We start from the raw sequence: 27500 nt of genomic DNA, 5'->3' as shown, positions 1-27500 counted from the left end.
ATCCGTGTATGCGCATTAGTGTCTGGTCAGATTTAATCACAGCCTCCAGACAGTGGGAACTTTCTATGATGCAGAAATAAATTATGACAGGAATTAGTCACAATGTGGACCGAAGGCTCCAGCTGTTGTTGTCATGGCTCCAAATGCAATAACTAAACTCCCTTTTTTTAATGCACGTGTAACGGAGGCCAGCCGGTGTGGCTTTGCAAGTGTCTGTTGGTAGACCTCATTTAGATGTGAGAATGATGCTTCTGTACTTGAGACTTGCCTGATATGGGAGCAAGCCAACTTGGAAAGCATCACTATAAAAAAAAAAAACATTTAAATAAGGACAAAGTTAGTGTTAATTTGTTGCATTTAGTCATTTTATGCATAGTAAAATGTTGCTACAGGATGACACAAATTCCCTTTAAGATTGGTTCTAACAGTGCTGATGTTCTGCAGGGTGAGTCTGGCAGGGACGGTTCTCCTGGATACAGAGGGGATGAAGGCCCTCCTGGACCAGAGGTCAGTACCCAGGACCAACACACCCACACACAAAACTGCTGGACAACATTTAAAAATAGAAGAGGCAATTCCTGTAGGAATTGCGTGTGAATGCTCCACTGCTGAAGTTGAACTGAAATGCTGACAGAATGTAGTATGAATAGAATAGAATAGAATGGACTTTATTGTCATTATATTTGCATATAACAAGTTTAAGGACTCCAATTTAAGGTGCAGTAGTGGGAACAAATATGGGATAAAAATAGATTACACAAGAGGTAATAAAGATAAAACTAAGAATTGAAATATACAGACTACAATCCAATAAAAATGATAAGCAATCCTGTACAATATACAAAATACTGTACAATATACAGAACAAGACAAGAGTACCGGAGTAATAAATGTAAGAATAGTTTGAATGTTGAAGAGTTTGAATTTCCAGGAAAAGACAGAATTTGGTTTGGAACTTGGGAAAGTGTTAGTTGGATGAGTGGAACGTGTTGGAATGGTTTGAAAACTGTGCGAATTGTGGAACATAAAAAAATGTGACAATTCATTTTGAATGGGGAAAATGTCCCTGAAAACTGGGAATTCTCGGAAATCCAGGATTTTTTTTTAAATTGTTGAAGGAGAGCACACAATTTTGAACAGGCTGAATATTTTGGATTTGGAAACGGTTTGAGTTGGATGAAAAATGTGGGAATTGTGGCACTTTGAAACATTTCCCCATTCGTTTCAATGGGAATTTCATGGAAATGTCGGGAAAAGCGGGAATTTTTTTGAGGAAAATGTTAAAAGACTCGACTGTTCTGAATGAGTTGAAACGGTTGGTGTTGGAATTTTTCAAATCGGTCGAGAAATGTTGAAGTAGTAACATTTTTAATTGAGAAATGGTATTAAGGAAATTCGGGAAAACCGGGAATTTTTCCAGTTAAAAAACTATTTGTTTTTTTTGTCCTGATTAAGAGGGATGTTTAGACAGTGGAACGGTTGAAGTGGGTTGAAAAATGTGGGATCAGTAGTCGCCAGAATGGTTTGAAACAGTTGAAAAATGTAGAAATGGTGGAAGTTTGAAAATTGGCCAATTCATTTTGAAGGGGAAAAATATCCCGGAAAACCTGGAATTCTGGAAAATCTGGGAATTTTTGGAATTTGCCAAGAGAAAGCCCCCGATTCACGAATAGGCTGAACAGTTTGAAGTTGGAATTGTTTGAATCGGATGAAAAATGTGGATGGTAGAGCGCGCCAAAATCCAGAGAATAATAATAATAATAATAATAATACAGTGAATAATAAATAGATGAATTTTGGTGTAGAAAACCACATATGTGAATGCTTCGGAGCATTCACACAATAAACTGAAAATGACAAAGATGTATCTGTTGTTTGTATTACCACTGCAATGGATTTGAAGTTTTAAAAAAAATCAGCATGTTGGTGAGCAGATTGTAATGCCCAAATAAGTACATCCACCTCGTTGTGACATCACAATGTAGACAGCCTACAAAACCCTGCAACCCGTGCAAGCTCAGGCCAAAATGCAGGAACCTTGATGTCCAACATTGTAAGAACATTTATAGGTCAGAAAAGAAAAAAAACATCACATTTTTTGGAAATTAAACTAAAAAGTTTATCACTAGAAAAAATGCCCCTCTTAAAGTTATTTTTGCTTATGATAAGCAAATAAATCTGCCAATGGAACAAGTCAAAATTGTCTTAGTAAGATTTCTTGAAATAAATAACAATTGTATTTATTTAAACTTTTTTAAGCTTTAATAACTTAAAAGTGATCTTAAAATGAGCAATTAAAACTTTTTGTTAGCTATACTTACGAGTGTTTTGAGGTTTTGTCTCTTATAACAAACTTGTGATGCTCAAAAGTAGTATTTTTCTCCTCTATTGCCTAAAACAAGTTGTTACATCTCAGTGAAAAATGACTTGTAATAAGTTTGTTTTTGATATTTTGACTAAAAATTACAAATATATACTTGTGAGTTTCTCCGCTGATTTTAGTTGATTGATTCCAAATTCATTGCGGTGGTTTACAAAGACCAATGAAGTACTCTGGAGTACTTCTGGGCTAGTGTTGTCTCGATACCAATATTTTGGTACCGGTACCAAAATGTATTTCGGTACTATTCTAAATAAAGGCGACCACAAAAAATGGCATTATTGGTTTTATTTTAACAAAAAATCTTAGAGTACATTAAACATATGTTTAATTTTTGCAAGATTGTCTTTAAATAATATAGTGAGCATACAAGACAACTTGTCTTTTAGTAGTAAATAAGTAAACAAAGGCTCCTAAGTAGTCCGCTGACATATGCAGTAACATATTGTGTCATTTATATTCTATTATTTTGTCAACATAATTAAGGACAAGTGGTAGAAAATTGATTATTAATCTACTTGTTCATTTACTGTTAATATCTGCTTATTTTGTCTTTTAACATGTTCTATCTACACTTCTGTTAAAATGTAATAATCACTTATTCTTCTGTTGTTTGATACTTTACATTAGTTTTGGATGATACCACAAATTTAGGTATCGATCCGATACCAAGTAGTTACAGGATCATACATTGGTCATATTCAAAGTCCTCATGTTTCTAGGGACATATTTCCTGAGTTTGAAGATGTCAGGTTCAAACACTGATGACATCTATTAAACAAGACAAGAAGCAAGGAATTAAACAGAGACAGAATTCAATTTAGCTCAATTGAGGAGAAACGCGTAGACACTGTACAAGGACAGTGTCGTCCCACGCTCTGACGAAAGATTGTACGCCTCCTCTTTTATTTGGACTTTCCCTGATTACATGGCAACAGCTGTTTCTAAGGGAGGGGGGGTCGTAAACAGCCGTCGCCTTTGGTTACAAAACAGTTCAAAGAAAATGTGCCTGGAGGGAGGTCAGGCCCTGCCTCCTCTCCGCTTAGCAGATCTCGGGTAAAGACAAAATCTTCCCGTGGATTACAATACATCAAAGAAACCGGCACCCTCATGTCGCTCCCCATCCTACACAGTGGAGTTTTACAAGCCTTTTGATTGGTAAGATCGCCGGGAACTCATTGAAACACAAAGTTTTGTGATAACTTAAATACAATTATTCTGACAATAAACATGATATAAATTTAAGATTTTGTGATGCCAAAAAACATCGACGTAATCATAGTAGTATCGACTAGATACGTTCCTGTACTTGGCATCAACACAGTGGATGTTAAGTGTAGATCCACCAATGGCGTTAGTTTATATTGTAGCGTCCCGGAAGAGTTGGTGCTGCAGGGAACTCCGGGACTTAGTTCTGTGGTGTTTATGTTGTGTTGCGGTGCAAATATTCTCCCAAAATGCGTTTGTCATTGTTTAGTGTGGTTTCACTATATGGCACATGTTTATGACAGTGTTGGCGTTGTTTATACGGTCACCCTTAGTGTGACATGTATGGCTGTTGACTAAGTATGGAATTCATTCACTTGTGCGGAGCGTGTTCAACGATAAGATGACCGTCTTAATGGTTAATGATCGGACATAATTACATCTTGTTATGACCTATGATAACTATAGACCAGTGTAACAAAGTAACAAAGACTAAATTTAGAGTTAGTTGGACACTAGGGGAACATATTCTAAGTAACAAAGACTTAATTTAGAGTTATTTGGACACGAGGGGAACATATTCTAAGTAACAAAGACTTAATTTAGAGTTTTTTGGGCACTCGGGGAACATATTCTAAGTAACAAAAACTTAATTTAGAGTTATTTGGACACTAGGGGAACATATTCTAAGTAACAAAGATTTAATTTAGAGTTATTTGGACACTCGGGAACAAAGTTTAAGAAACAAAGACTTAATTTAGAGTTATTTGGACACTAGGGGAACATATTCTAAGTAACAAAGACTTAATTTAGAGTTATTTGGATACTAGGGGAACATATTCTAAGTAACAAAGACTTAATTTAGAGTTGTTTGGACACTAGGGGAACATATTCTAAGTAACAAAGACTTAATTTAGAGTTATTTGGACACTAGGGGAACATATTCTAAGTAACAAAGACTTAATTTAGAGTTGTTTGGACACTAGGGGAACATATTCTAAGTAACAAAGACTACATTTAGAGTTAGTTGGACACTAGGGGAACATATTCTAAGTAGCAAAGACTAAATTTAGAGTTATTTGGACACCTGGGGAACATATTCTAAATGATAAAGACTTAATTTAGAGTTTTTTGGACACTAGGGGAACATATTCTAAATAACAAAGACTACATTTAGAATTATTTGGACACTAGGGGAATATATTCTAAATAACAAAGACTTAATTTAGAGTTATTTGGACACTAGGGGAACATATTCTAAGTAACAAAGACTTAATTTAGAGTTATTTGGACACTAGGGGAACATATTCTAAGTAACAAAGACTTAATTTAGAGTTATTTGGACACTAGGGGAACATATTCTAAGTGATAAAGACTTAATTTAGAGTTATTTGGACACTAGGGGAACATATTCTAAGTAACAAAGACTTAATTTAGAGTTATTTGGACACTAGGGGAACATATTCTAAGTAACAAAGACTTAATTTAGAGTTATTTGGACACTAGGGGAACATATTCTAAGTAACAAAGACTTCATTTAGAGTTATTTGGACACTAGGGGAACATATTCTAAGTAACAAAGACTTAATTTAGAGTTATTTGGACACTAGGGGGAACATATTCTAAGTATCAAAGACTTAATTTAGAGTTATTTGGACACTAGGGGAACATATTCTAAGAAACAAAGACTTAATTTAGAGATATTTGGACACTAGGGGAACATATTCTAAGTAACAAAGACTTAATTTAGAGTTATTTGGACACTAGGGGAACATATTCTAAGTAACAAAGACTTAATTTAGAGTTATTTGGACACTAGGGGAACATATTCTAAGTAACAAAGACTTAATTTAGAGTTATTTGGACACTAGGGGAACATATTCTAAGTAACAAAGACTACATTTAGAGTTATTTAGACACTAGGGAAACATATTCTAAGTAACAAAGACTTAATTTAGAGTTGTTTGGACACTAGGGGAACATATTCTAAGTAACAAAGACTACATTTAGAGTTATTTGGACACTAGGGGAACATATTCTAAGTAAAAAAAAAACTAAATTTAGAGTTATTTGGACACTAGGGGAACATATTCTAAGTAACAAAGACTTAATTTAGAGTTATTTGGACACTCGGGAACATATTCTAAGTAACAAAGACTAAATTTAGAGTTATTTGGACACTCGGGGAACATATTTTAAGTAACAAAGACTTTATTTACAGTTATTTGGACACTAGGGGAACATATTCTAAGTAACAAAGACTTAATTTAGAGTTGTTTGGACACTAGGGGAACATATTCTAAGTAACAAAGACTACATTTAGAGTTATTTGGACACTAGGGCAACATATTCTAAGTAACAAAGACTACATTTAGAGTTATTTGGACACTAGAGGAACATATTCTAAGTAACAAAAACTACATTTAGAGTTATTTGGACACTAGGGGAACATATTCTAAGTAACAAAGACTAAATTTAGAGTTATTTGGACACTAGGGGAACATATTCTAAGTAACAAAGACTAAATTTAGAGTTATTTGGACACTAGGGGAACATATTCTAAGTAACAAAGACTTAATTTAGAGTTATTTGGACACTAGGGGAACATATAAGTAACAAACACTTAATTTAGAGTTATTTGGACACTCGGGGAACATATTCTAAGTAACAAAGACTTAATTTAGAGTTATTTGGACACTCGGGAACATAGTTTAAGAAACAAAGACTTAATTTAGAGTTATTTGGACTCTCGGGGAACATATACTAAGTAACAAAGACTAAATTTAGAGTTATTTGGACACTAGGGGAACATATTCTAAGTAACAAAGACTTAATATAGAGTTATTTGGACACTAGGGGAACATATTCTAAGTAACAACGACTTAATTTAGAGTTATTTGGACACTAGGGGAACATATTCTAAGAAGCAAATACTTAATTTAGAGTTATTTGGACACTAGGGGAACATATTCTAAGTAACAATGACTTAATTTAGAGTTTTTTGGACACTAGGGGAACATATTCTAAGTAACAAAGACTTAATTTAGAGTTATTTGGACACTAGGGGAACATATTCTAAGTAACAGACTTAATTTAGAGTTATTTGGACACTAGGGGAACATATTCTAAGTAACAAAGACTTAATTTACAGTTATTTGGACACTAGGGGAACATATTCTAAGTAACAAAGACTTAATTTAGAGTTGTTTGGACACTAGGGGAACATATTCTAAGTAACAAAGACTACATTTAGAGTTATTTGGACACTAGGGCAACATATTCTAAGTAACAAAGACTACATTTAGAGTTATTTGGACACTAGGGGAACATATTCTAAGTAACAAAGACTACATTTAGAGTTATTTGGACACTAGGGGAACATATTCTAAGTAACAAAAACTAAATTTAGAGTTATTTGGACACTCTGGAACATATTCTAATTAACAAAGACTAAATTTAGAGTTATTTGGACACTCGGTGAACATATTTTAAGTAACAAAAACTTAATTTAGAGTTATTTGGACACTAGGGGAACATATTCTAAGTAACAAAGACTTAATTTAGAGTTATTTGGACACTAGGGGAACATATTCTAAGTAATAGAGACTTAATTTGGAGTTATTTGGACACTAGGGGAACATATTATAAGTAACAAAGACTTAATTTAGAGTTATTTGGACACTAGGGGAACATATTCTAAGTAACAAAGACTTAATTTAGAGTTATTTGGACACTAGGGGAACATATTCTAAGTAACAAAGACTTAATTTAGAGTTATTTGGACACTAGGGGAACATATTCTAAGTAATAAAGACTTAATTTAGAGTTATTTGGACACTAGGGGAACATATTCTAAGTATCAAAGACTTAATTTAGAGTTATTTGGACACTAGGGGAACATATTCTAAGAAACAAAGACTTAATTTAGAGTTATTTGGACACTAGGGGAACATATTCTAAGTAACAAAGACTTAATTTCGAGTTATTTGGACACTAGGGGAACATATTCTAAGTAACAAAGACTTAATTTCGAGTTATTTGGACACTAGGGGAACATATTCTAAGTAACAAAGACTTAATTTCGAGTTATTTGGACACTAGGGGAACATATTCTAAGTAACAAAGACTAAATTTAGAGTTATTTAGACACTAGGGGAACATATTCTAAGTAACAAAGACTTAATTTAGAGTTGTTTTGACACTAGGGGAACATATTCTAAGTAACAAAGACTAAATTTAGAGTTATTTGGACATGAGGGGAACATATTCTAAGTAACAAACACTTAATTTAGAGTTATTTGGACACTAGGGGAACATATTCTAAGTAACAAAGACTAAATTTAGAGTTATTTGGACACTAGGGGAACATATTCTAAGTAACAAAGACTACATTTAGAGTTATTTGGACACTAGGGGAACATATTCTAAGTAACAAAGACTACATTTAGAGTTATTTGGACACTAGGGGAACATATTCTAAGTAACAAAAACTAAATTTAGAGTTATTTGGACACTAGGGGAACATATTCTAAGTAACAAAGACTTAATTTAGAGTTATTTGGACACTCGGGGACATATTCTAAGTAACAAAGACTAAATTTAGAGTTATTTGGACACTCGGGGAACATATTTTAAGTAACAAAGACTTAATTTACAGTTATTTGGACACTAGGGGAACATATTCTAAGTAACAAAGACTTAATTTAGAGTTATTTGGACACTAGGGGAACATATTCTAAGTAACAAAGATTACATTTAGAGTTATTTGGACACTAGGGGAACATATTCTAAGTAACAAAGACTTGATTCAGAGTTATTTGGACACTCGGGAACATATTCTAAGTAACAAAGACTAAATTTAGAGTTATTTGGACACTCGGGGAACATATTTTAAGTAACAAAGACTTAATTTACAGTTATTTGGACACTAGGGGAACATATTCTAAGTAACAAAGACTTAATTTAGAGTTGTTTGGACACTAGGGGAACATATTTTAAGTAACAAAGACTACTTTTAGAGTTATTTGGACACTAGGGGAACATATTCTAAGTAACAAAAACCACATTTAGATTTATTTGGACACTAGGGGAACATATTCTAAGTAACAAAGACTAAATTTAGAGTTATTTGGACACTAGGGGAACATATTCTAAGTAACAAAGACTAAATTTAGAGTTATTTGGACACTAGGGGAACATATTCTAAGTAACAAAGACTTAATTTAGAGTTATTTGGACACTAGGGGAACATATTATAAGTAACAAAAACTTAATTTAGAGTTATTTGGACACTAGGGGAACATATTCTAAGTAACAAAGACTTAATTTAGAGTTATTTGGACACTCGGGGAACATATTCTAAGTAACAAAGACTTAATTTAGAGTTATTTGGACACTCGGGAACATAGTTTAAGAAACAAAGACTTAATTTAGAGTTATTTGGACTCTCGGGGAACATATACTAAGTAACAAAGACTAAATTTAGAGTTATTTGGACACTAGGGGAACATATTCTAAGTAACAAAGACTTAATATAGAGTTATTTTGACACTAGGGGAACATATTCTAAGTAACAAAGACTTAATTGAGAGTTATTTGGACACTAGGGGAACATATTCTAAGAAGCAAATACTTAATTTAGAGTTATTTGGGCACTAGGGGAACATATTCTAAGTAACAATGACTTAATTTAGAGTTTTTTGGACACTCGGGAACATATTCTAAGTAACAAAGACACAATTTAGAGTTATTTGGACACTAGGGGAACATATTCTAAGTAACAGACTTAATTTAGAGTTATTTGGACACTAGGGGAACATATTCTAAGTAACAAAGACTTAATTTACAGTTATTTGGACACTAGGGGAACATATTCTAAGTAACAAAGACTTACCGGTAATTTAGAGTTGTTTGGACACTAGGGGAAAATATTCTAAGTAACAAAGACTACATTTAGAGTTATTTGGACACTAGGGCAACATATTCTAAGTAACAAAGACTACATTTAGAGTTATTTGGACACTAGGGGAACATATTCTAAGTAACAAAGACTACATTTAGAGTTATTTGGACACTAGGGGAACATATTCTAAGTAACAAAAACTAAATTTAGAGTTATTTGGACACTAGGGGAACATATTCTAAGTAACAAAGACTTAATTTAGAGTTATTTGGACACTCGGGAACATATTCTAATTAACAAAGACTAAATTTAGAGTTATTTGGACACTCGGGGAACATATTTTAAGTAACAAAAACTTAATTTAGAGTTATTTGGACACTAGGGGAACATATTCTAAGTAACAAAGACTAAATTTAGAGTTAGTTGGACACTCGGGGAACATATTCTAAGTAGCAAAGACTAAATTTAGAGTTATTTGGACACTCGGGGAACATATTTTAAGTAACAAAAACTTAATTTAGAGTTATTTGTGACACTAGGGGAACATATTCTAAGTAATAAAGACTTAATTTAGAGTTTTTTGGACACTAGGGGAACATATTCTAAATAACAAAGACTACATTTAGAATTATTTGGACACTAGGGGAACATATTCTAAGTAACAAACACTTAATTTAGAGTTATTTGGACACTAGGGGAACATATTCTAAGTAACAAAGACTTAATTTAGAGTTATTTGGACACTCGGGGAACATAGTTTAAGAAACAAAGACTTAATTTAGAGTTATTTGGACTCTCGGTGAACATATACTAAGTAACAAAGACTAAATTTAGAGTTCTTTGGACACTACGGGAACATATTCTAAGTAACAAAGATTAAATTTAGAGTTATTTGGACACTAGGGGAACATATTCTAAGTAACAAAGACTTAATTTAGAGTTATTTGGACACTCGGGGAACATATTCTAAGTAACAAAGACTTAATTTAGAGTTATTTGGACACTCGGGGAACATATTCTAAGGAATGAAAACTTAATTTAGAGTTATTTGGACACTCGGGGAACATATTCTAAGTAATAAAGACTTAATTTAGAGTTATTTGGACACTAGGGGAACATATTCGAAATAACAAAGACTACATTTAGAGTTATTTGGACACTAGGGGAACATATTCTAAGTAACAAAGACTTAATTTAGAGTTATTTGGACACTCGGGGAACATGTTCTAAGTAACAAAGACTAAATTTAGAGTTATTTGGACACTAGGGGAACATATTCTAAGTAACAAAGACTTAATTTAGAGTTATTTGGACACTAGGGGAACATATTCTAAGTAACAAATACTTAATTTAGAGTTCTGCGATAAGGTGGCAACTTGTCCAGGGTGTACACCGCCTTCCGCCCGATTGTAGCTGAGATAGGCTCCAGCGCCCCCCGCGACCCCAATGGGAATAAGCGGTAGAAAATGGATGGATGGATGGATGGATGGAGTTTTTTGGATTCTCGGGGAACATATTCTAAGTAACAAAGACTTAATTTAGAGTTATTTGGACACTAGGGGAACATATTCTAAGTAACAAAGACTTAATTTAGAGTTATTTGGTTAGGGCCAGGGTTAGGGTTATAATAAGGCCATGCCGAATAAGTCATTAATAACTACTTAAAATTGATTAGTTAAGAGCCAATATGTTACTAATTTGCATGTTAATAAGCAACTAATTAATGGTGAATATGTTCCCCATACTAAAGTGTTACCATGTTTTTTTTACTGGTGCATAAAATGAACCGTGCATGAACATCACCTTGTTCAAAGAACAAAACCAACACAGTGCATAAACTCACAACAAATTACACACCTGCAAATCCGTCTGCTGTTGCCGTATCCGTAATACGCCGATAGGAAGAAATTTGTATTTACACGATGAGTCAGGTGTGTCTTGACCTGCGCCGAACCCCTGAGGCCGACTCACCAAACCCCTAGGGTTTGATCGAACCCAGGTTAAGAACCACTGCTATAGACCATTTATAACATATCCATTGTCATGACTTCGGTGTGCATGATCGTCTGCATGACATGAGGGGTGGGCGACCGGTACTTTTTAGAGGCAGTATAGTACCGAAATAAGATTAATTAGTATCGCGGTACGATACTAATACCGGTATACCGTACAACCCTATTCTGAACATAACAGTACATGCAGAGTAACTGACTGTGGTTGTCAGGTTCAAACACTGATGACATCTATTAAACAAGACAAGAGGCAAAGAATCAAACAGAGGCAGAATTCAATTTGGACTCAATATTGAGGAGAAAACGTGTCGACCTGTAACCTCTTACAGTGTCACCGACGCTCTGCCAAAAGATTGTACTCCTCCTTCTTTATTTGACTTTCTCCCCCCACCTGACCACAGCTGCTTCCAGAGGGATGTGGGTCGTAAACAGCGTTGCCTTTGGTTACCGAACAGTTCAAAAGGAGAGGTCGTAGAATAGTTCAAAAAGAGTCCCATAAAATAGTTCAAAGAGAGTTCGTAAAATACTTCAAAAAGAGTTCGCCTGGAAATTGGGCAGATCCTGCCATCTGTCCGCTTTGAAGTCCCAGTGGAGTTTTACGAGCCTTCCTCCTGGTAGGCCCCAAAGACTCCTGCTAGGAACTCAACGTAATACAAAGCTTTTGGGATAATTTAGAAACAATTATTCTAACAGTGGTACTCGCATTGTCGTAACTATCGACACAATTGCGCACAACCAAGGACACTGGTTTTATCCAAGTCAAACCGGCGGTTGTTGTTGTCGTCGTCAATACTCACACCCACAGAAACATCGTTACAACATCCGAATGTTTTCAATAAGCACGTCTCTTCATTTTTGTGTTTCCCTAACCTGGTCCTTCCTTGTGTCTCACCAGGGACCCAAAGGACCACGAGGAATCAAAGGAGCTGCCGGAGACCGGGGCCCGATGGGAGCCCGGGTGAGAGAAGATGACACACATGTATGTCCGTATGTATATGTCTGAATACGGTTTGTTTACATCCTCCTCAGGGAGTGGATGGTGTCCCAGGAAATGGTACTGCCGGTTGTCCGGGCTTCCAGGTGCGTATTTGACGTATTTCAGCTCATTTGTGACTTGGCTGACTGTACGTTTTCTTTCTAGGGTTATCCCGGGCCCCGCGGAGACTCCGGCGAGCCTGTAAGTTTGCACATAAATGTTCAGGACGAGAGCTAACTTCCAGTTCTGTGTCCTCATGTTTTGTACCTGTTTTTTTTTAAGGGTGCCAAGGGAACCCCCGGACCCAAAGGAGATGACGGAGATCCCGGCGACCCCGGCCCTGATGTGAGTCAGATTTCCTTAATTTAGATCACACAATGCCTTCCATACGCCATGTTGGATGGAACCTTCCAGCGGTTTTTGGCCAAATATCAGCACAGATTTGACAGAATGATATGTAACATACACAACTGGAGTGTTTCTTTGTACATACATCTTGTTCGCACACTCGCCTTCTGGTCGACAGCTGGAGATAATTTATTATGTACGGTAGATCTGCACTTTTGTGTGTGAAGAGAATTTGAGCTGATGCAGCTGTGTATATGTGGTTGTCAAGGTTACCAGGAAATGAGCTACATTGCTCTTTTTATGTATGTATGTGTGTGTGTGTGTGTGTGTGTGTGTGTGCGTGTGTGTGTGTTCTTGTATTTCTACCCTTCTTGAGACATCTACAAGGAAAAGGGCCGTCCATATGAGGACCGGTGAACAAGTGAGGACCGAAATCATGGTCCCAATACGGAAAAACCGTTGCATCTAGTAGAGAATGTCTCATTTGCACCCCCTGGTGGTGAAATCTATCAAAAATTAGGGTGGTCCCGAAAAGGAGGGATTTTTCAAATTGACTGTGTGTCAACATATGAAATAACATGTGTGTAAGAAATTGAAATGCGCCCCCTTTGGCCAGAATTAATGAAAAAAAAAAATAGATATGTATATAGATACAAAATGTAATAACTTGAAGTAAATAATGAAGATTAAAAACCAATTACAACATTTTATTTTTTTAAATAATAATGAACTAAAAGCAGTCTTTTTCTCACAATGCATCAACTTTTTTCTTATAAAATTGGGAATAATTTCTCATTCTTTCTGTTTCTGTAATATTGCAATATTTTCTCGGAAAATGATTACTTTTTAATGCAAAATGGTTACATTTGTCATATAAAATTCTGACTTTTATCACAATATGGCCAATTTTTTTGTTCCTGTAAAATAGTGACTTTTGTTTTTAGTAAAATTATGACTTTTGTCATCATTTTGCCAAGTAAAATTGCAATTATTATTATCATATTGCCAAAATGTATTAAAAAAATAAATAAATATGTATATAGAGACATACTGTAATAACAATTATTATTAAATTATTATTATTTTTAATGAAAAAATGGTGACATTTGTCATATAAAATTTGACTTTTATCACAATATGGACAATTTTTTTGTTGTTGTAAAATAGTGAATTTTTTTCAGTAAAATTCCGATTATTATTATAATATTTCCAAAATGTATTAAAAAAAAAATATATATATATGTATATAGAGTCATACCATGATAACTTGAAGTAAATAATGAAGATTAAAAACCAATTACAAACAAAAAATAAAATCAAAGTTTTTCTCACAATGCGGCAACTTTTTTCTTTTAAAATTATGAACAATTTCTCATATTCTTTCTGTTTCTGTAATATTGCAATATTTTCTCGTAAAATTGTTACTTTTTTATGTTAAATTATTATTTTTAATGAAAAAATGGTGACATTTGTCATATACATTTCTGACTTTTATCACAATATGGCCAATTTTTTGGTTGTTCTTGTAAAATAGTGATTTTTTTTTTTGTAAAATTATGACTTTTGTCATAATTTTGCCAAGTAAAATTGCGATTATTATTATAAAATTGCCAAAATGTATTAAAAAATAAATACATATGTATATAGAGACATACTGTAATAACTTGAAGTAAATAATGAAGATTAAAAACCAATTACAAACCTAAAATAAAATACAAATTAACTAAACGCAGTCTTTTTCTCACAATGCGTCAACTTTTTTCTTATAAAATTGGGAACAATTTCTCATATTCTTTTTGTTTCTGTAATATTGCAATATTTTCTTGAAAAATTACTTTTTTATGTAAAATTATTATTTTTAATGCAAAACGGTGACATTTGTCGTAGAAAATGCTGACTTAACACAATATGGCCAATTTTTGGTCGTTCTTGTAAAATAGTGAAATGTTAGCAAAATTATGACTTTTGTCATCATTTTGCCAAGTAAAATTTTGATTATTATAATATTTCCAAAATGTATCAAAAAAATTAATAAATATGTATATAGAGACATACCGTGATAACTTGAAGTAAATAATGAAGATTAAAAACCAATTACAAACAAAAAATAAAATCAAAATTAACTAAAAGCAGTCTTTTTGTCACAATGCGTCAACTTTTTTTTTTTTCAAATTGGGAACAATTTCTCATATTCTTTGTTTCTGTGATATTGCAATATTTTCTCGTAAAAATTACTTTTTTATGTAAAATTATTACTTTTTAATGCAAAACGGTGACATTTGTCATGTAAAATTCTGACTTTTATCACAATATGGCCAATTTTGTTGTTCTTTTAAAACAGTGACATTTTTTGAGTAAAATGATGACTTTTGTCATAATTTTGCCAAGTAAAATTCCGATTATTATTATAATATTGCCCTTTTTTTTTTTAAGTTTTCTTATAAAATTGTGACTTTTGTCAAGTAAAAATGTCTATTTTCATAAAATTGCCAACATTTTAAGCTTTTCTTGTAAAAAAAACTGTTATTGACTAAAATTCCAACTTTCATCATAATATTGCACAAATTTTCAGTTTTTCTTGTAAAATTTGGACTTACGTTGAATAAAATTATGACTTTTATTATAATACTAGAGGTAGGCATTTTTTGGAGGTCTCAAAAAGGTAACAAATACAAGTGTGTGTATGTGTGTGTTTGTGTCTGCACGCGCCAGGTTTAACAATTTAACCTCCAGTTCAACTGGCTCATGTTTACGTTGAAATTACTGCAATTCCCAGGTTGGTGTTTTATGATGTAAACGTTTCTGCACGTTGTAACTTTTCCCTCCGCTGTACATCAGCGCTCTCTGTCCCCTTGTCCTCAAGACAGGTCACACACACACACACACACACACACACACACACACACACATAAAGACATTCTTGTATTTGTTACCTTCTCGAGACCTCCAAAAAATGCCTGCCTCTTTAGGACCACCCTTTCAGGATATATAAATATTTGTATTTACAACATTAATAATATATACATACTATGCAAATATAAAAAAACTTTTTTGGCAGTATTATAATAAAAGTCGTCATTTTACTCAACGCAAGTCAAAACTTCACAAGTTGCAATATTATGATAGAAGTTGGAATTTTACTCAATAACAGTCGCAATTTTACAAGAAAAGCTTAAGATTTTGGCAATTTTATGAAAAGAGTCGTAATTTTACTCAACAAAAGTCACAATTTTCGAAGAAAACTTAAAAATGTTGGCAAAATTATAAAAAACAATAATCTGAATTTTACATGGCAAAAGTTATCATTTTACTCAAAAAATGTCACTGTTTTACAAGGACAAAAAAAAATTGGCAATATTGTGACAAAAGTCAGAATTTTACATGACAAATTTCACCATTTTGCATTAAAAAGTAATACGTTTACATTAAAAAAAAGTAACGATTTTACAAGAAAATATTGCAATATAACAGAAACAGAAAGAATGTGAGAAATTGTTCCCAATTTTATAAGAAAAAAAGTCAACACATTGTGAGAAAAAGACCGATTTTAGTTGATACATTTTTTTTTAAATTTGTTGTTTGTAGTTGGTTATTAATCTTCATTATTTGCTTCAAGTTATTACAGTATGTCTCTATATGCATATGTATTTATTTTTTTTAAACATTTTGGCAATATTATAATAATAATCTGAATTTTACATGGCAAAATTATGGCTAAAGTCATCATTTTACTCAAAAAATGTCACTATTTTACAAGGACAACAAAAAAATTGGCAATATTGTGACAAAAGTCAGACTTTTACATGACAAATGTCACCATTTTGCATTAAAAAGTAATCATTTTACATTTGAAAAAAGTAATGATTTTACGAGAAAATATTGCAATATTACAGAAACAAAAAGAATATGAGAAGTTGTTCCCAATTTTATAAGAAAAAAGTCGACACATTGTGAGAAAAAGACTGCTTTTAGTTAATATTTTAATTTTTTTTAATTTGTTGTTTGTAGTTGGTTATTAATCTTCATTATTTACTTCGTTATTACAGTACCGTATTTTTCGGAGTATAAGTCGCACCGGAGTATAAGTCGCACCTGCCGAAAATGCATAATAAAGAAGGAAAAAACATAAGTTGCACTGGAGCCCGGCCAAACTATGAAAAAAACTGCGACTTATAGTCCGAAAAATACGGTATGTCTCTATATACATCCATCCATCCATTTTCTACCGCTTGTCATATTTATTTTATTTTTCAATTTCTTACACACACTTGTTATTTCATATGTTGACCAGAGGGAGAGCACTTCAAATTTGTCCACACACTTGTTATTTCCTATGTTGACCAGAGGGGGCGCACTTTTAAAAGCGACACACAGTCAATTTGAAAAATCCCTCCTTTTTGGGGCCACCCTAATTTTGATAGACTTCACCACCAGGGGTGCAAATGAGACATTCTCTATTAGATGCAAAAGTTTTCTGTATTGGGACCATGATTTATGTCCTAACTTGTTCACCGGTCCTCATATGGACGGTACTTTTCCTTATTGATGTCTCAAGAAGGGTAGAAATGCAAGGACAAACACACACTCACCATCTTTGGATATCATTAGGTTTAGGTTCAATTAAACATGGAGCCACATGACGTATTTTAATTCTATTACTTACCTCATTATATTTAATTACCCTCCCATTGGCATGGGTTCCTCTTTCAAGACATAGTTTCTCACTGAAGTCTAAACATTACAAAAATGATGATAAAAAAATCCCCGCCATAAATCAATAAATCCTCTAACATGTGGGTTGACTTGCAAAACGTTGGCTGAATCCAACGCGAGTGTTATCATTGTGGCTTTTTATAAAAAGGTTTCGATCTTTGGTGATGTAACTGAAGTTTTATATAATGACAAGAATATGAAAGCTGGTTAGCATTTCTCCACGTAAATACGGTGGAACCTTGTTCTGCGAACTTAATTGGTTTTTCAACATAGTCCGCCAACCAAAAGGTTTGTATAATGACGGCGAGTTCCCCATAAGATTCAATGAAAACATGAATAATTGGTTCTAGCCTCGATAAAAGTCCCTATTTTAGCTTTAAAAAATGCACACTTTGAATATATATACATATATATATACATATGTATGTATCTATGTGTATATATATGTATGTGTATGTATATATGTGTATGTATATATATATATATATATATATGTATATGTATGTATGTATGTGTATATATGTATATATATATATGTATGTGTCTATATGTATGTATGTATATATGTATATATATACACATATATATGTATATGCATGTATATCTATCTATCTATCTATGTATATGTATATATATATATATATATATGCAGTTAATTTTGGACTAGGCTAAGTTTAACCTGTGACTAATAAGTTAATTTTGGACTGGGATAAGTTAAACTTGTAACAAAGTTCATTTTGGACTGGGATCATTTAAACTTGTAGTGTGTGTATATATGTTTCTATATGTATATATTAGGGCTTGATGTTGAGCAACTCAAATACAACATTGAAACAACATGCTTTTTGACAACGTTTAATCAATGTTGGGTTCTGATGTTGATTTAACCATTGAAATGTGGTCATTCCCCAACCAATATTCTACAATACAAATACACCGTTTAAACAACATGCTTTTTGACGACGTTTAATCAATGTTGGGTTCTGATATTGAAATATTCTATAACTCAAACTTAATGTTGAAACAACATGCCTTTTGACAACGTTTATTCAATGTCAGTTTGTGACGTTGATTTGACCATTGAAATTTGGTCATTTCCCAACCAATATTTTACTACACAAATACAACGTTGAAACAACACGCTTTTTGTCAACGTTTAATTAATGTTGGGTTCTGATGTTGATTTGATCATTGAAATTTGGTTATCTCAACCAATATTCTACAACACAAATACAACGTTGAAATAACATGATTTTTGACAACCTTTATTCAATGTTTGGTTCTGATATTTATTTAACCATTGAATTTTGGCCATATCTCAACCAATATTCTACAACTCAAACTTAATGTTGAAACAACATGCTTTTTGACGACGTTTATTCAATGTTTGGTTCTGATATTGATTTGACCATTGAAATGTGGTCATTTCCCAACCAATATTCTACAACACAAATACACCGTTGAGACAACATGCTTTTTGACGACGTTTAATCAATGTTGGGTTCTGATATTGATTTAACCATTGAATTTTGGTGATATCTCAATCAATATTCTACAACTCAAACTTAATGTTGAAACAACATGCCTTTTGACAACGTTTATTCAATGTCAGTTTGTGACGTTGATTTGACCATTGAAATTTGGTCAGTTCCCAACCAATATTCTACAACACAAATACAACGTTGAAACAACATGCTTTTTGACGACGTTTATTCAATGTTGGGTTCTGATATTGATTTAACCATTGAATTTTGGCCATATCTCAACCAATATTCTACAACTTAAACTTAATGTTGAAACAACATGCTTTTTGACGACGTTTAATCAATGTTGGGTTCTGATGTTGATTTAACCATTGAATTTTGGTCATATCTCAACCAATATTCTACAACTCAAACTTAATGTTGAAACAACATGCTTTTTGACATTTATTCAATGTCAGTTTGTGACGTTGATTTGACCATTGAAATTTGGTCATTTCCCAACCAATATTTTACTACACAAATACAACGTTGAAACAACATGCTTTTGTCAACGTTTAATTAATGTTGTGTTCTGATGTTGATTTGATCATTGAAATTTGGTCATATCTCAACCAGTATTCTACAACTCAAATACACCATTGAAACAACATGCTTATTGAAGACATTTATTCAATGTTTGCTTCTGATATTGATTTAACCAATGATTTTTGGTCATATCTCAACCAGTATTCTACAACTCAAACTTAATGTCGAAACATGCTCTTTGACGACGTTTATTCAATGTCAGATTGTGACGTTGATTTGACCGTTGAAATTTGGTCATTTCCCAACCAATGTTTTACAACACAAATACAATGTTGAAACAACATGCTTTTTGACGACGTTTATTCAACGTTTGGTTCTGATATTGATTTAACCATTGAATTTTGGCCATATCTCAACCAATATTCTACAACTCAAACTTAATGTTGAAACAACATGTTTTTTGACAACGTTTATTCAATGTTTGGTTCTGATATTGATTTGACCATTGAAATGTGGTCATTTCCCAACCAATATTCTACAACACAAATACAACGTTGAAACAACATGCTTTTTGACGACGTTTAATCAATGTTGGGTTCTGATATTGATTTAACCATTGAATTTTGGTCATATCTCAACCAATATTCTACAACTCAAACTTAATGTTGAAACAACATGCTTTTTGACGTTTATTCAATGTCAGTTTGTGACGTTGATTTGACCATTGAAATTTGGTCATTTCCCAACCAATATTCTACAACACAAATACATCGTTGAAACAACATGCTTTTTGACGACGTTTAATCAATGTTGGGTTCTGATATTGATTTAACCATTGAATTTTGGTCGTATCTCAACCAATATTCTACAACTCAAACTTAATGTTGAAACAACATGCTTTTTGACAACGTTTATTCAATGTCAGTTTGTGACGTTGATTTGACCATTGAAATTTGATCATTTCCCAACCAATATTCTACAACACAAATACAACGTTGAAACAACATGCTTTTTGACAACCTTTATTCAATGTTTGGTTCTGATATTGATTTAACCATTGAATTGTGGCCATATCTCAACCAATATTCTACAACTCAAACTTAATGTTGAAACAACATGTTTTTTGACAACGTTTATTCAAAGTTTGGTTCTGATATTGATTTGACCATTGAAATGTGGTCATTTCCCAACCAATATTCTACAACACAAATACACCGTTGAAAGAACATGCTTTTTGACAACGTTTAATCAATGTTGGGTTCTGATATTGATTTAACCATTGAATTTTGGTCATATCTCAACCAATATTCTACAACTCAAACTTAATGTTGAAACAACATGCTTTTTGACAACGTTTATTCAATGTCAGTTTGTGACGTTGATTTGACCATTGAAATTTGGTCATTTCCCAACCAATATTTTACTACACAAATACAATGTTGAAACAACATGCTTTTTGTCAACGTTTAATTAATGTTGGGTTCTTATGTTGATTTGATCATTGAAATTTGGTTATCTCAACCAATATTCTACAACACAAATACAACGTTGAAACAACATGCTTTTTGACGACGTTTATTCAATGTCAGTTTGTGACGTTAATTTGACCGTATAAATTTGGTCATTTACCAACCAACTACGTGGATCCAACGTTAGACACCAACGTTGTCTCAATTTACAAACCCAACTATGGTGCAACGTTTCGAGTAAAAGTCAGTTTTAAAGGACATGTACGCACAATCAACGTTGTTTCAATGCCTTTTTTTTTTTTTAAATGCACTGAAACTGAGCCACCAAGATGATTTCCTTGTAGGGTAGGAATGACACCCAGGCAACTGTACAACATTTTGGTGGACATTTTTGTCAAAAACTGAATTATACATGAAGTGGGGCGTATAAAAAAACACTGTATTGCGGACCTTGTCCAAGCTTCAGCTTTCATCCGTCGGTCTATAATGAGGTCATTTGTCAAAAGACATAATGCTAGTTTGTGTCTCCCTCAGACAAAATAGATTTAATACATTCCACTCTTAACCATGACTACCAGACTTTGTTTTCTCCAAAGTTCTTTTTTTTGTTACTGAATCAGTCACTTGTGGGTTGCATCCATCAGCTGGAACAACGAGACATTACATGACATTCAGTACAGGATAGAACTGAGGTGTGTCCAAGACCATCAAAGTGGAGACACACTGACAACTTTCCTACCCTTTTATAACTTTTTACGGAACAGCCAGTGAAACAGAAACGTGTTCTCTGAGATAAGAAACAACAGTACCATCTGAAATAAGTCAAGTTGTGAATGCAACTGTACATCAGGGTTAGAGACTGTGAAGTAACTGGAACCTTCTGTGCAGGTCCATGCATACGCTCACTGGACTCTGCTTATGGATTAGATTGTACTAAAGGTTTGCTCACCTTATTTAGCTATGGAAGGGAATCATTTAAACACATTAAGTACACATCTCAAGTTTTATCGGGGGCAGTTTTATTATTTATTGATCTATTTTGGTTTATTTATCTATATTGGTTGGGATTTGACCAAATTTCTATGGTCAAATCAACGTCACAAACTGACATTAAAAAAAGCATGTTGTTTCAACATTAAGTCTGAGTTGTAGAAGATTGGTTGAGATGTGGCCAAGATTCAATGGTTAAATCGGTATCAGAACCAAACGTTGAATAAACATCGTCAAAAAGCATATTGTTTAATGTTGTTTCAACATTAAGTCCAAGTTGTAGAATATTGGTTGAACTATGACCAACATTCAATGGTTAAATCAATATCAGAACCAAACATTGAATAAACGTTGTCAAAAAGCATGTTGTTTCAACTATTGGTTGGGAAATGATCAAATTTCAATGGTCAAATCAACGTCACAAATTGACATTGAATAAACGTTGTCAAAAAGCATGTTGTTTCAACATTAAGTTTGAGTTGTAGAATATTGGTTGAGATTTGGCCACAATTCAATGGTTAAATCAGTATCAGTACCAAACATTGAATAAACGTCGTCAAAAAGCATGTTGTTTCAACTATTGGTTGGGAAATGACCAAATTTCAATGGTCAAATCAACATCACAAATTGATAAAACGTTGTCAAAAAGCATGTTGTTACAACATTAAGTTTGAGTTGTAGAATATTGGTTGAGATATGGCCAAAATTCAATGGTTAAATCTTGGCGTCCAAAGTATTGTAGGACTAAAATCGAACCGAAAAATCGAGTAAAAAAGCCACAAAGTAAGGAAAAAAATAATTGGAAATGCTCGTACTTGTAACTAATATCAGCACAAAGTTTTTTCTTTAAATAGTGACAGTATTTTTTTCTCAGCCTTTGAACAAATTCAAATAAATACAGTACAGGCCAACGATTGAAGTGACAAACTTGCCATCCAAACAATACACCGTTTGTTGACAAGAAGACATGACAGCCATTGAAGCAAATTTTCCGAACACTGACTACCACACAACCCAATATATATATACATATATAAATATATATATCAACCATTTAGACATATTAAGTACACATCTCAAGTTTTATCGGGGGCAGTTTTATAATTTATTGATCTATTTTTATTCATTTATATAGCTCTGTGAAATCATGGCGTCCAAAGTGCAAAACGCTGCCTATTGTAGAACTAAAATCAAACTGAAAAATCGAGTAAAAAAGCCACAAAGTAAGGAAAAAAATAATTGGAAATGCTCGTACTTGTAACTAATATCAGCACAAAGTTGTGTCTTTAAATAGTGACAATATTTTTTTTCTCAGCCTTTGAACAAATTCAAATAAATACAGTACAGGCCAACGATTGAAGTGACAAACTTGCCATCCAAACAATACACCGTTTGTTGACAAGAAGATATGACAGCCATTGAAGCAAATTTTCCGAACACTGACTACCACACAACACAGTTTTATTATTTATTGATCTATTTTTATTCATTTATATAGCTCTGTTAAATCACGGCATCCAAAGTGCAAAACGCTGCCTATTGTAGAACTAAAATTAACCGAAAAATCGAGTAGAAAAGCCACAAAGTAAGGGGGAAAAAATTGGAAATGCTCATACTCGTAACTAATATCAGCACAAAGTTGTGTCTTTAAGTAGTGACAATATTTTTTTTTCTCAGCCTTTGAACAAATTCAAATAAATACAGTACAGGCCAACGATTGAAGTGACAAACTTGCCATCCAAACAATACACCGTTTGTTGACAAGAAGATATGACAGCCATTGAAGCAAATTTTCCGAACACTGACTACCACACAACACAGTTTTACTATTTATTGATCTATTTTTATTCATTTATATAGCTCTGTTAAATCACGGCATCCAAAGTGCAAAACGCTGCCTATTGTAGAACTAAAATTAACCAAAAAATCGAGTAGAAAAGCCACAAAGTAAGGGGAAAAAAAATGGAAATGCTCATACTCGTAACTAATATCAGCACAAAGTTGTGTCTTTAAATAGTGACAATATTTTTTTTTCTCAGCCTTTGAACAAATTATAATAAATACAGTACAGGCCAACGATTGAAGTGACAAACTTGCCATCCAAACAATACACCGTTTGTTGACAAGAAGATATGACAACCATTGAAGCAAATTTTCCGAACACTGACTACCACACAACACATATATATATATATATATATATATATATATATATATATATATATATATATATATATATATATATATATATATATATTTACATTTACAGTACAGGCCAAAAGTTTGGACACACCTTCTCATTCAATGCGTTTCTTTATTTTCACGACTATTTACATTGTAGATTGTCATTGAAGGCATCAAAACTATAAATGAACACATGCGGACTTATGTACTTAACAAAAAAAAAAAGGTGAAATAACTGAAAACATGTTTTATATTCTAGTGTCTTCAAAATAGCCACCCTATTGTATTTATTTGACAGGGACAGTACAATGAAACATTGCTACCCATAGGTAACCGATGTCAAAGTACATAAATAAGACTTCTAAGCCACAGGCTAATTTGCAACCCTTGTCCCTGGTTAGGGTTTTAAAGAAAAGTTGAGAAAAGTGTAAAACGCATACAAACGGATTAGTACAAAAATAAATACACATTGAAAACAATTGTCCCCATTTGTGCATACGACACCCACTTCTACGGATTCTCCTTAAGCCACGTTTACCTTCTGTTGCCATGGTACTGTATGAGTCAACTGTAGATAGACACAAACTGTTGATTTAATGACACCGCTGCTTTCCAAATTGCTTCCATGGTAGACAAATATTGTATTTATTGTAACGATATATAAGTCCACAGTGCCAACGTTGTCATTTTTTGCTGTCTGCTTTGGAGTATTTACGATCAGAACCAATGTGGAGCCGGGTTACATCTTTCTGTCGCTATTAAAGCAGGGAACATGTGCAACAATTTATTTATTTTTTTGGCATTTCTATTAGCAAACCAGAGAGTCAAAACTCCCAAATCCCTTTTGAAGTTTGCAATTGAATCTGTGGGAACATCGCCTTTCTAAATTGATTTAAGCTCCCCAGTTTCCACACTTCCTCACTCTTGGCCGTCATCTCGGTGAAATCAGCATTTTGCACAGACAGTCTTTATCTGCAGCTGCGCGGTGAGGGCAGATAGTTCACTCCAGATGGCCAGACCCTGGCCTCGGTCTTGGGGGGGACGTCATCCGTCCATCTACCGCTTGTCCCGTTAATACAGTTTATTATACAGCATTATTCACATGTGAATAATATAAATACAGTCTATTGTACAGCATTATTCACATGTAAATACAGTCTATTATACAGCATTATTCACATGTGAATAATATTAATACAGTCTATTGTACAGCATTATTCACATGTGAATAATATAAATACAGTCTATAATACAGCATCATTCACATGTGAATAATATAAATAGTCTATTGTACTGCATTATTCACACGTGAATAATATAAATACAGTCTATTATACAGCATCATTCACATGTTAATAATATAAATAAAGTCTATTGTACAGCTTTATTCACATGTGAATAATATACTGTAAATACAGTCTATTATACAGCAGTATTCACATGTGAATAATATAAATACAGTCTATTGTACAGCATTATTCACATGTAAATACAGTCTATTGTACAGCATTATTCACATGTAAATACAGTCTATAATACAGCATCATTCACATGTGAATAATATAAATACAGTCTATTATACAGCATTATTTACTTGTGAATAATATAAATACAGTCTATTATACAGCATTATTCACACGTGAATAATATAAATACAGTCTATTATACAGCATTATTCACATGTGAATAATATAAATACAGTCTATTATACAGCATTATTCACACGTGAATAATATAAATACAGTCTATTATACAGCATCATTCACATGTTAATATAAATACAGTCTATTATACAGCATTATTCACATGTTAATAATATAAATAAAGTCTATTGTACAGCTTTATTCACATGTGAATAATATACTGTAAATACAGTCTATTATACAGCAGTATTCACATGTGAATAATATAAATACAGTCTATTGTACAGCATTATTCACATGTAAATACAGTCTATTATACAGCATTATTCACATGTGAATAATATTAATACAGTCTATTGTACAGCATTATTCACATGTGAATAATATAAATAGTCTATAATACAGCATCATTTACATGTGAATATTATAAATACAGTCTATTGTACAGCATTATTCACATGTGAATAATATGAATACAGTCTATTATACAGCATTATTTACTTGTGAATAATATAAATACAGTCTATTATACAGCATTATTCACACGTGAATAATATAAATACAGTCTATTATACAGCATTATTCACATGTGAATAATATAAATACAGTCTATTATACAGCATTATTCACACGTGAATAATATAAATACAGTCTATTATAGAGCATCATTCACATGATAATAATATAAATACAGTCTATTATACAGTATTATTCACATGTTAATAATATAAATAAAGTGTATTGTACAGCTTTATTCACATGTGAATATACTGTAAATACAGTCTATTATACAGCAGTATTCACATGTGAATAATACAAATACAGTCTATTATACAACGTTATTCACACGTGAATAATATAAATACAGTCTATTATACAGCATCTTTCACATGTGAATAATATAAATACAGTCTATTGTACAGCATTATTCACATGTAAATACAATCTATTGTACAGCATTATTCACATGTGAATAATATAAATACAGTCTATAATACAGCATCATTCACATGTGAATAATATAAATACAGTCTATTGTACAGCATTATTCACATGTGAATAATAGTCTATTATACAGCATTATTTACTTGTGAATAATATAAATACAGTCTATTATACAGCGTTATTCACACGTGAATAATATAAATAAAGTCTACAATACAGCATCATTCACATGTGAATAATATAAATACAGTCTATTATACAGCGTCATTCACATGTGAATAATATAAATACAGTCTATTATACAGCATCATTCACATGTGAATAATATAAATACAGTCTATTATACAGCATCATTCACATGTGAATAATATAAATACAGTCTATTATACAGTATCATTCACATGTGAATAATATAAATACAGTCTATTATACAGTATCATTCACATGTGAATAATATAAATACAGTCTATTATACAGCATCATTCACATGTGAATAATATAAATACAGTCTATTATACAGCATCATTCACATGTGAATAATATAAATGCAGTCTATTATACAGCGTTATTCACACGTGAATAATATAAATACAGTCTATTATACAGCATTATTCACATGTGAATAATATAAATACAGTCTATTATACAGCATTATTCACATGTGTTTTTAAATGTTTGGGTAGAATTTTACTTAAAAAAACAGTTTTCTTTTAAGTAATACAA

General features: G+C 32.6%; 1 protein-coding gene across 1 annotated transcript in view; it reads left to right on the top strand.

Moving 5' to 3' along the window:
• col6a1 (collagen, type VI, alpha 1) overlaps positions 1–27500 on the top strand; it is a 99917-nt gene that overhangs the window by 33930 nt on the left and 38487 nt on the right. The window contains exons 21-25 of the mRNA XM_061935332.1: positions 445–507; positions 12396–12458; positions 12530–12580; positions 12642–12677; positions 12759–12821. Coding sequence (XP_061791316.1) covers positions 445–507; positions 12396–12458; positions 12530–12580; positions 12642–12677; positions 12759–12821 — 276 coding nt within the window. The remainder of the gene's footprint in view (positions 1–444; positions 508–12395; positions 12459–12529; positions 12581–12641; positions 12678–12758; positions 12822–27500) is intronic.

This window comes from Nerophis lumbriciformis, linkage group LG03, assembly GCF_033978685.3.
Source record: "Nerophis lumbriciformis linkage group LG03, RoL_Nlum_v2.1, whole genome shotgun sequence".
Classification (NCBI taxonomy): domain Eukaryota; kingdom Metazoa; phylum Chordata; class Actinopteri; order Syngnathiformes; family Syngnathidae; genus Nerophis; species Nerophis lumbriciformis.
The sequence above is the reverse complement of the archived record's forward strand: the minus strand, read 5'-3'. Positions and strand labels throughout refer to the sequence as shown.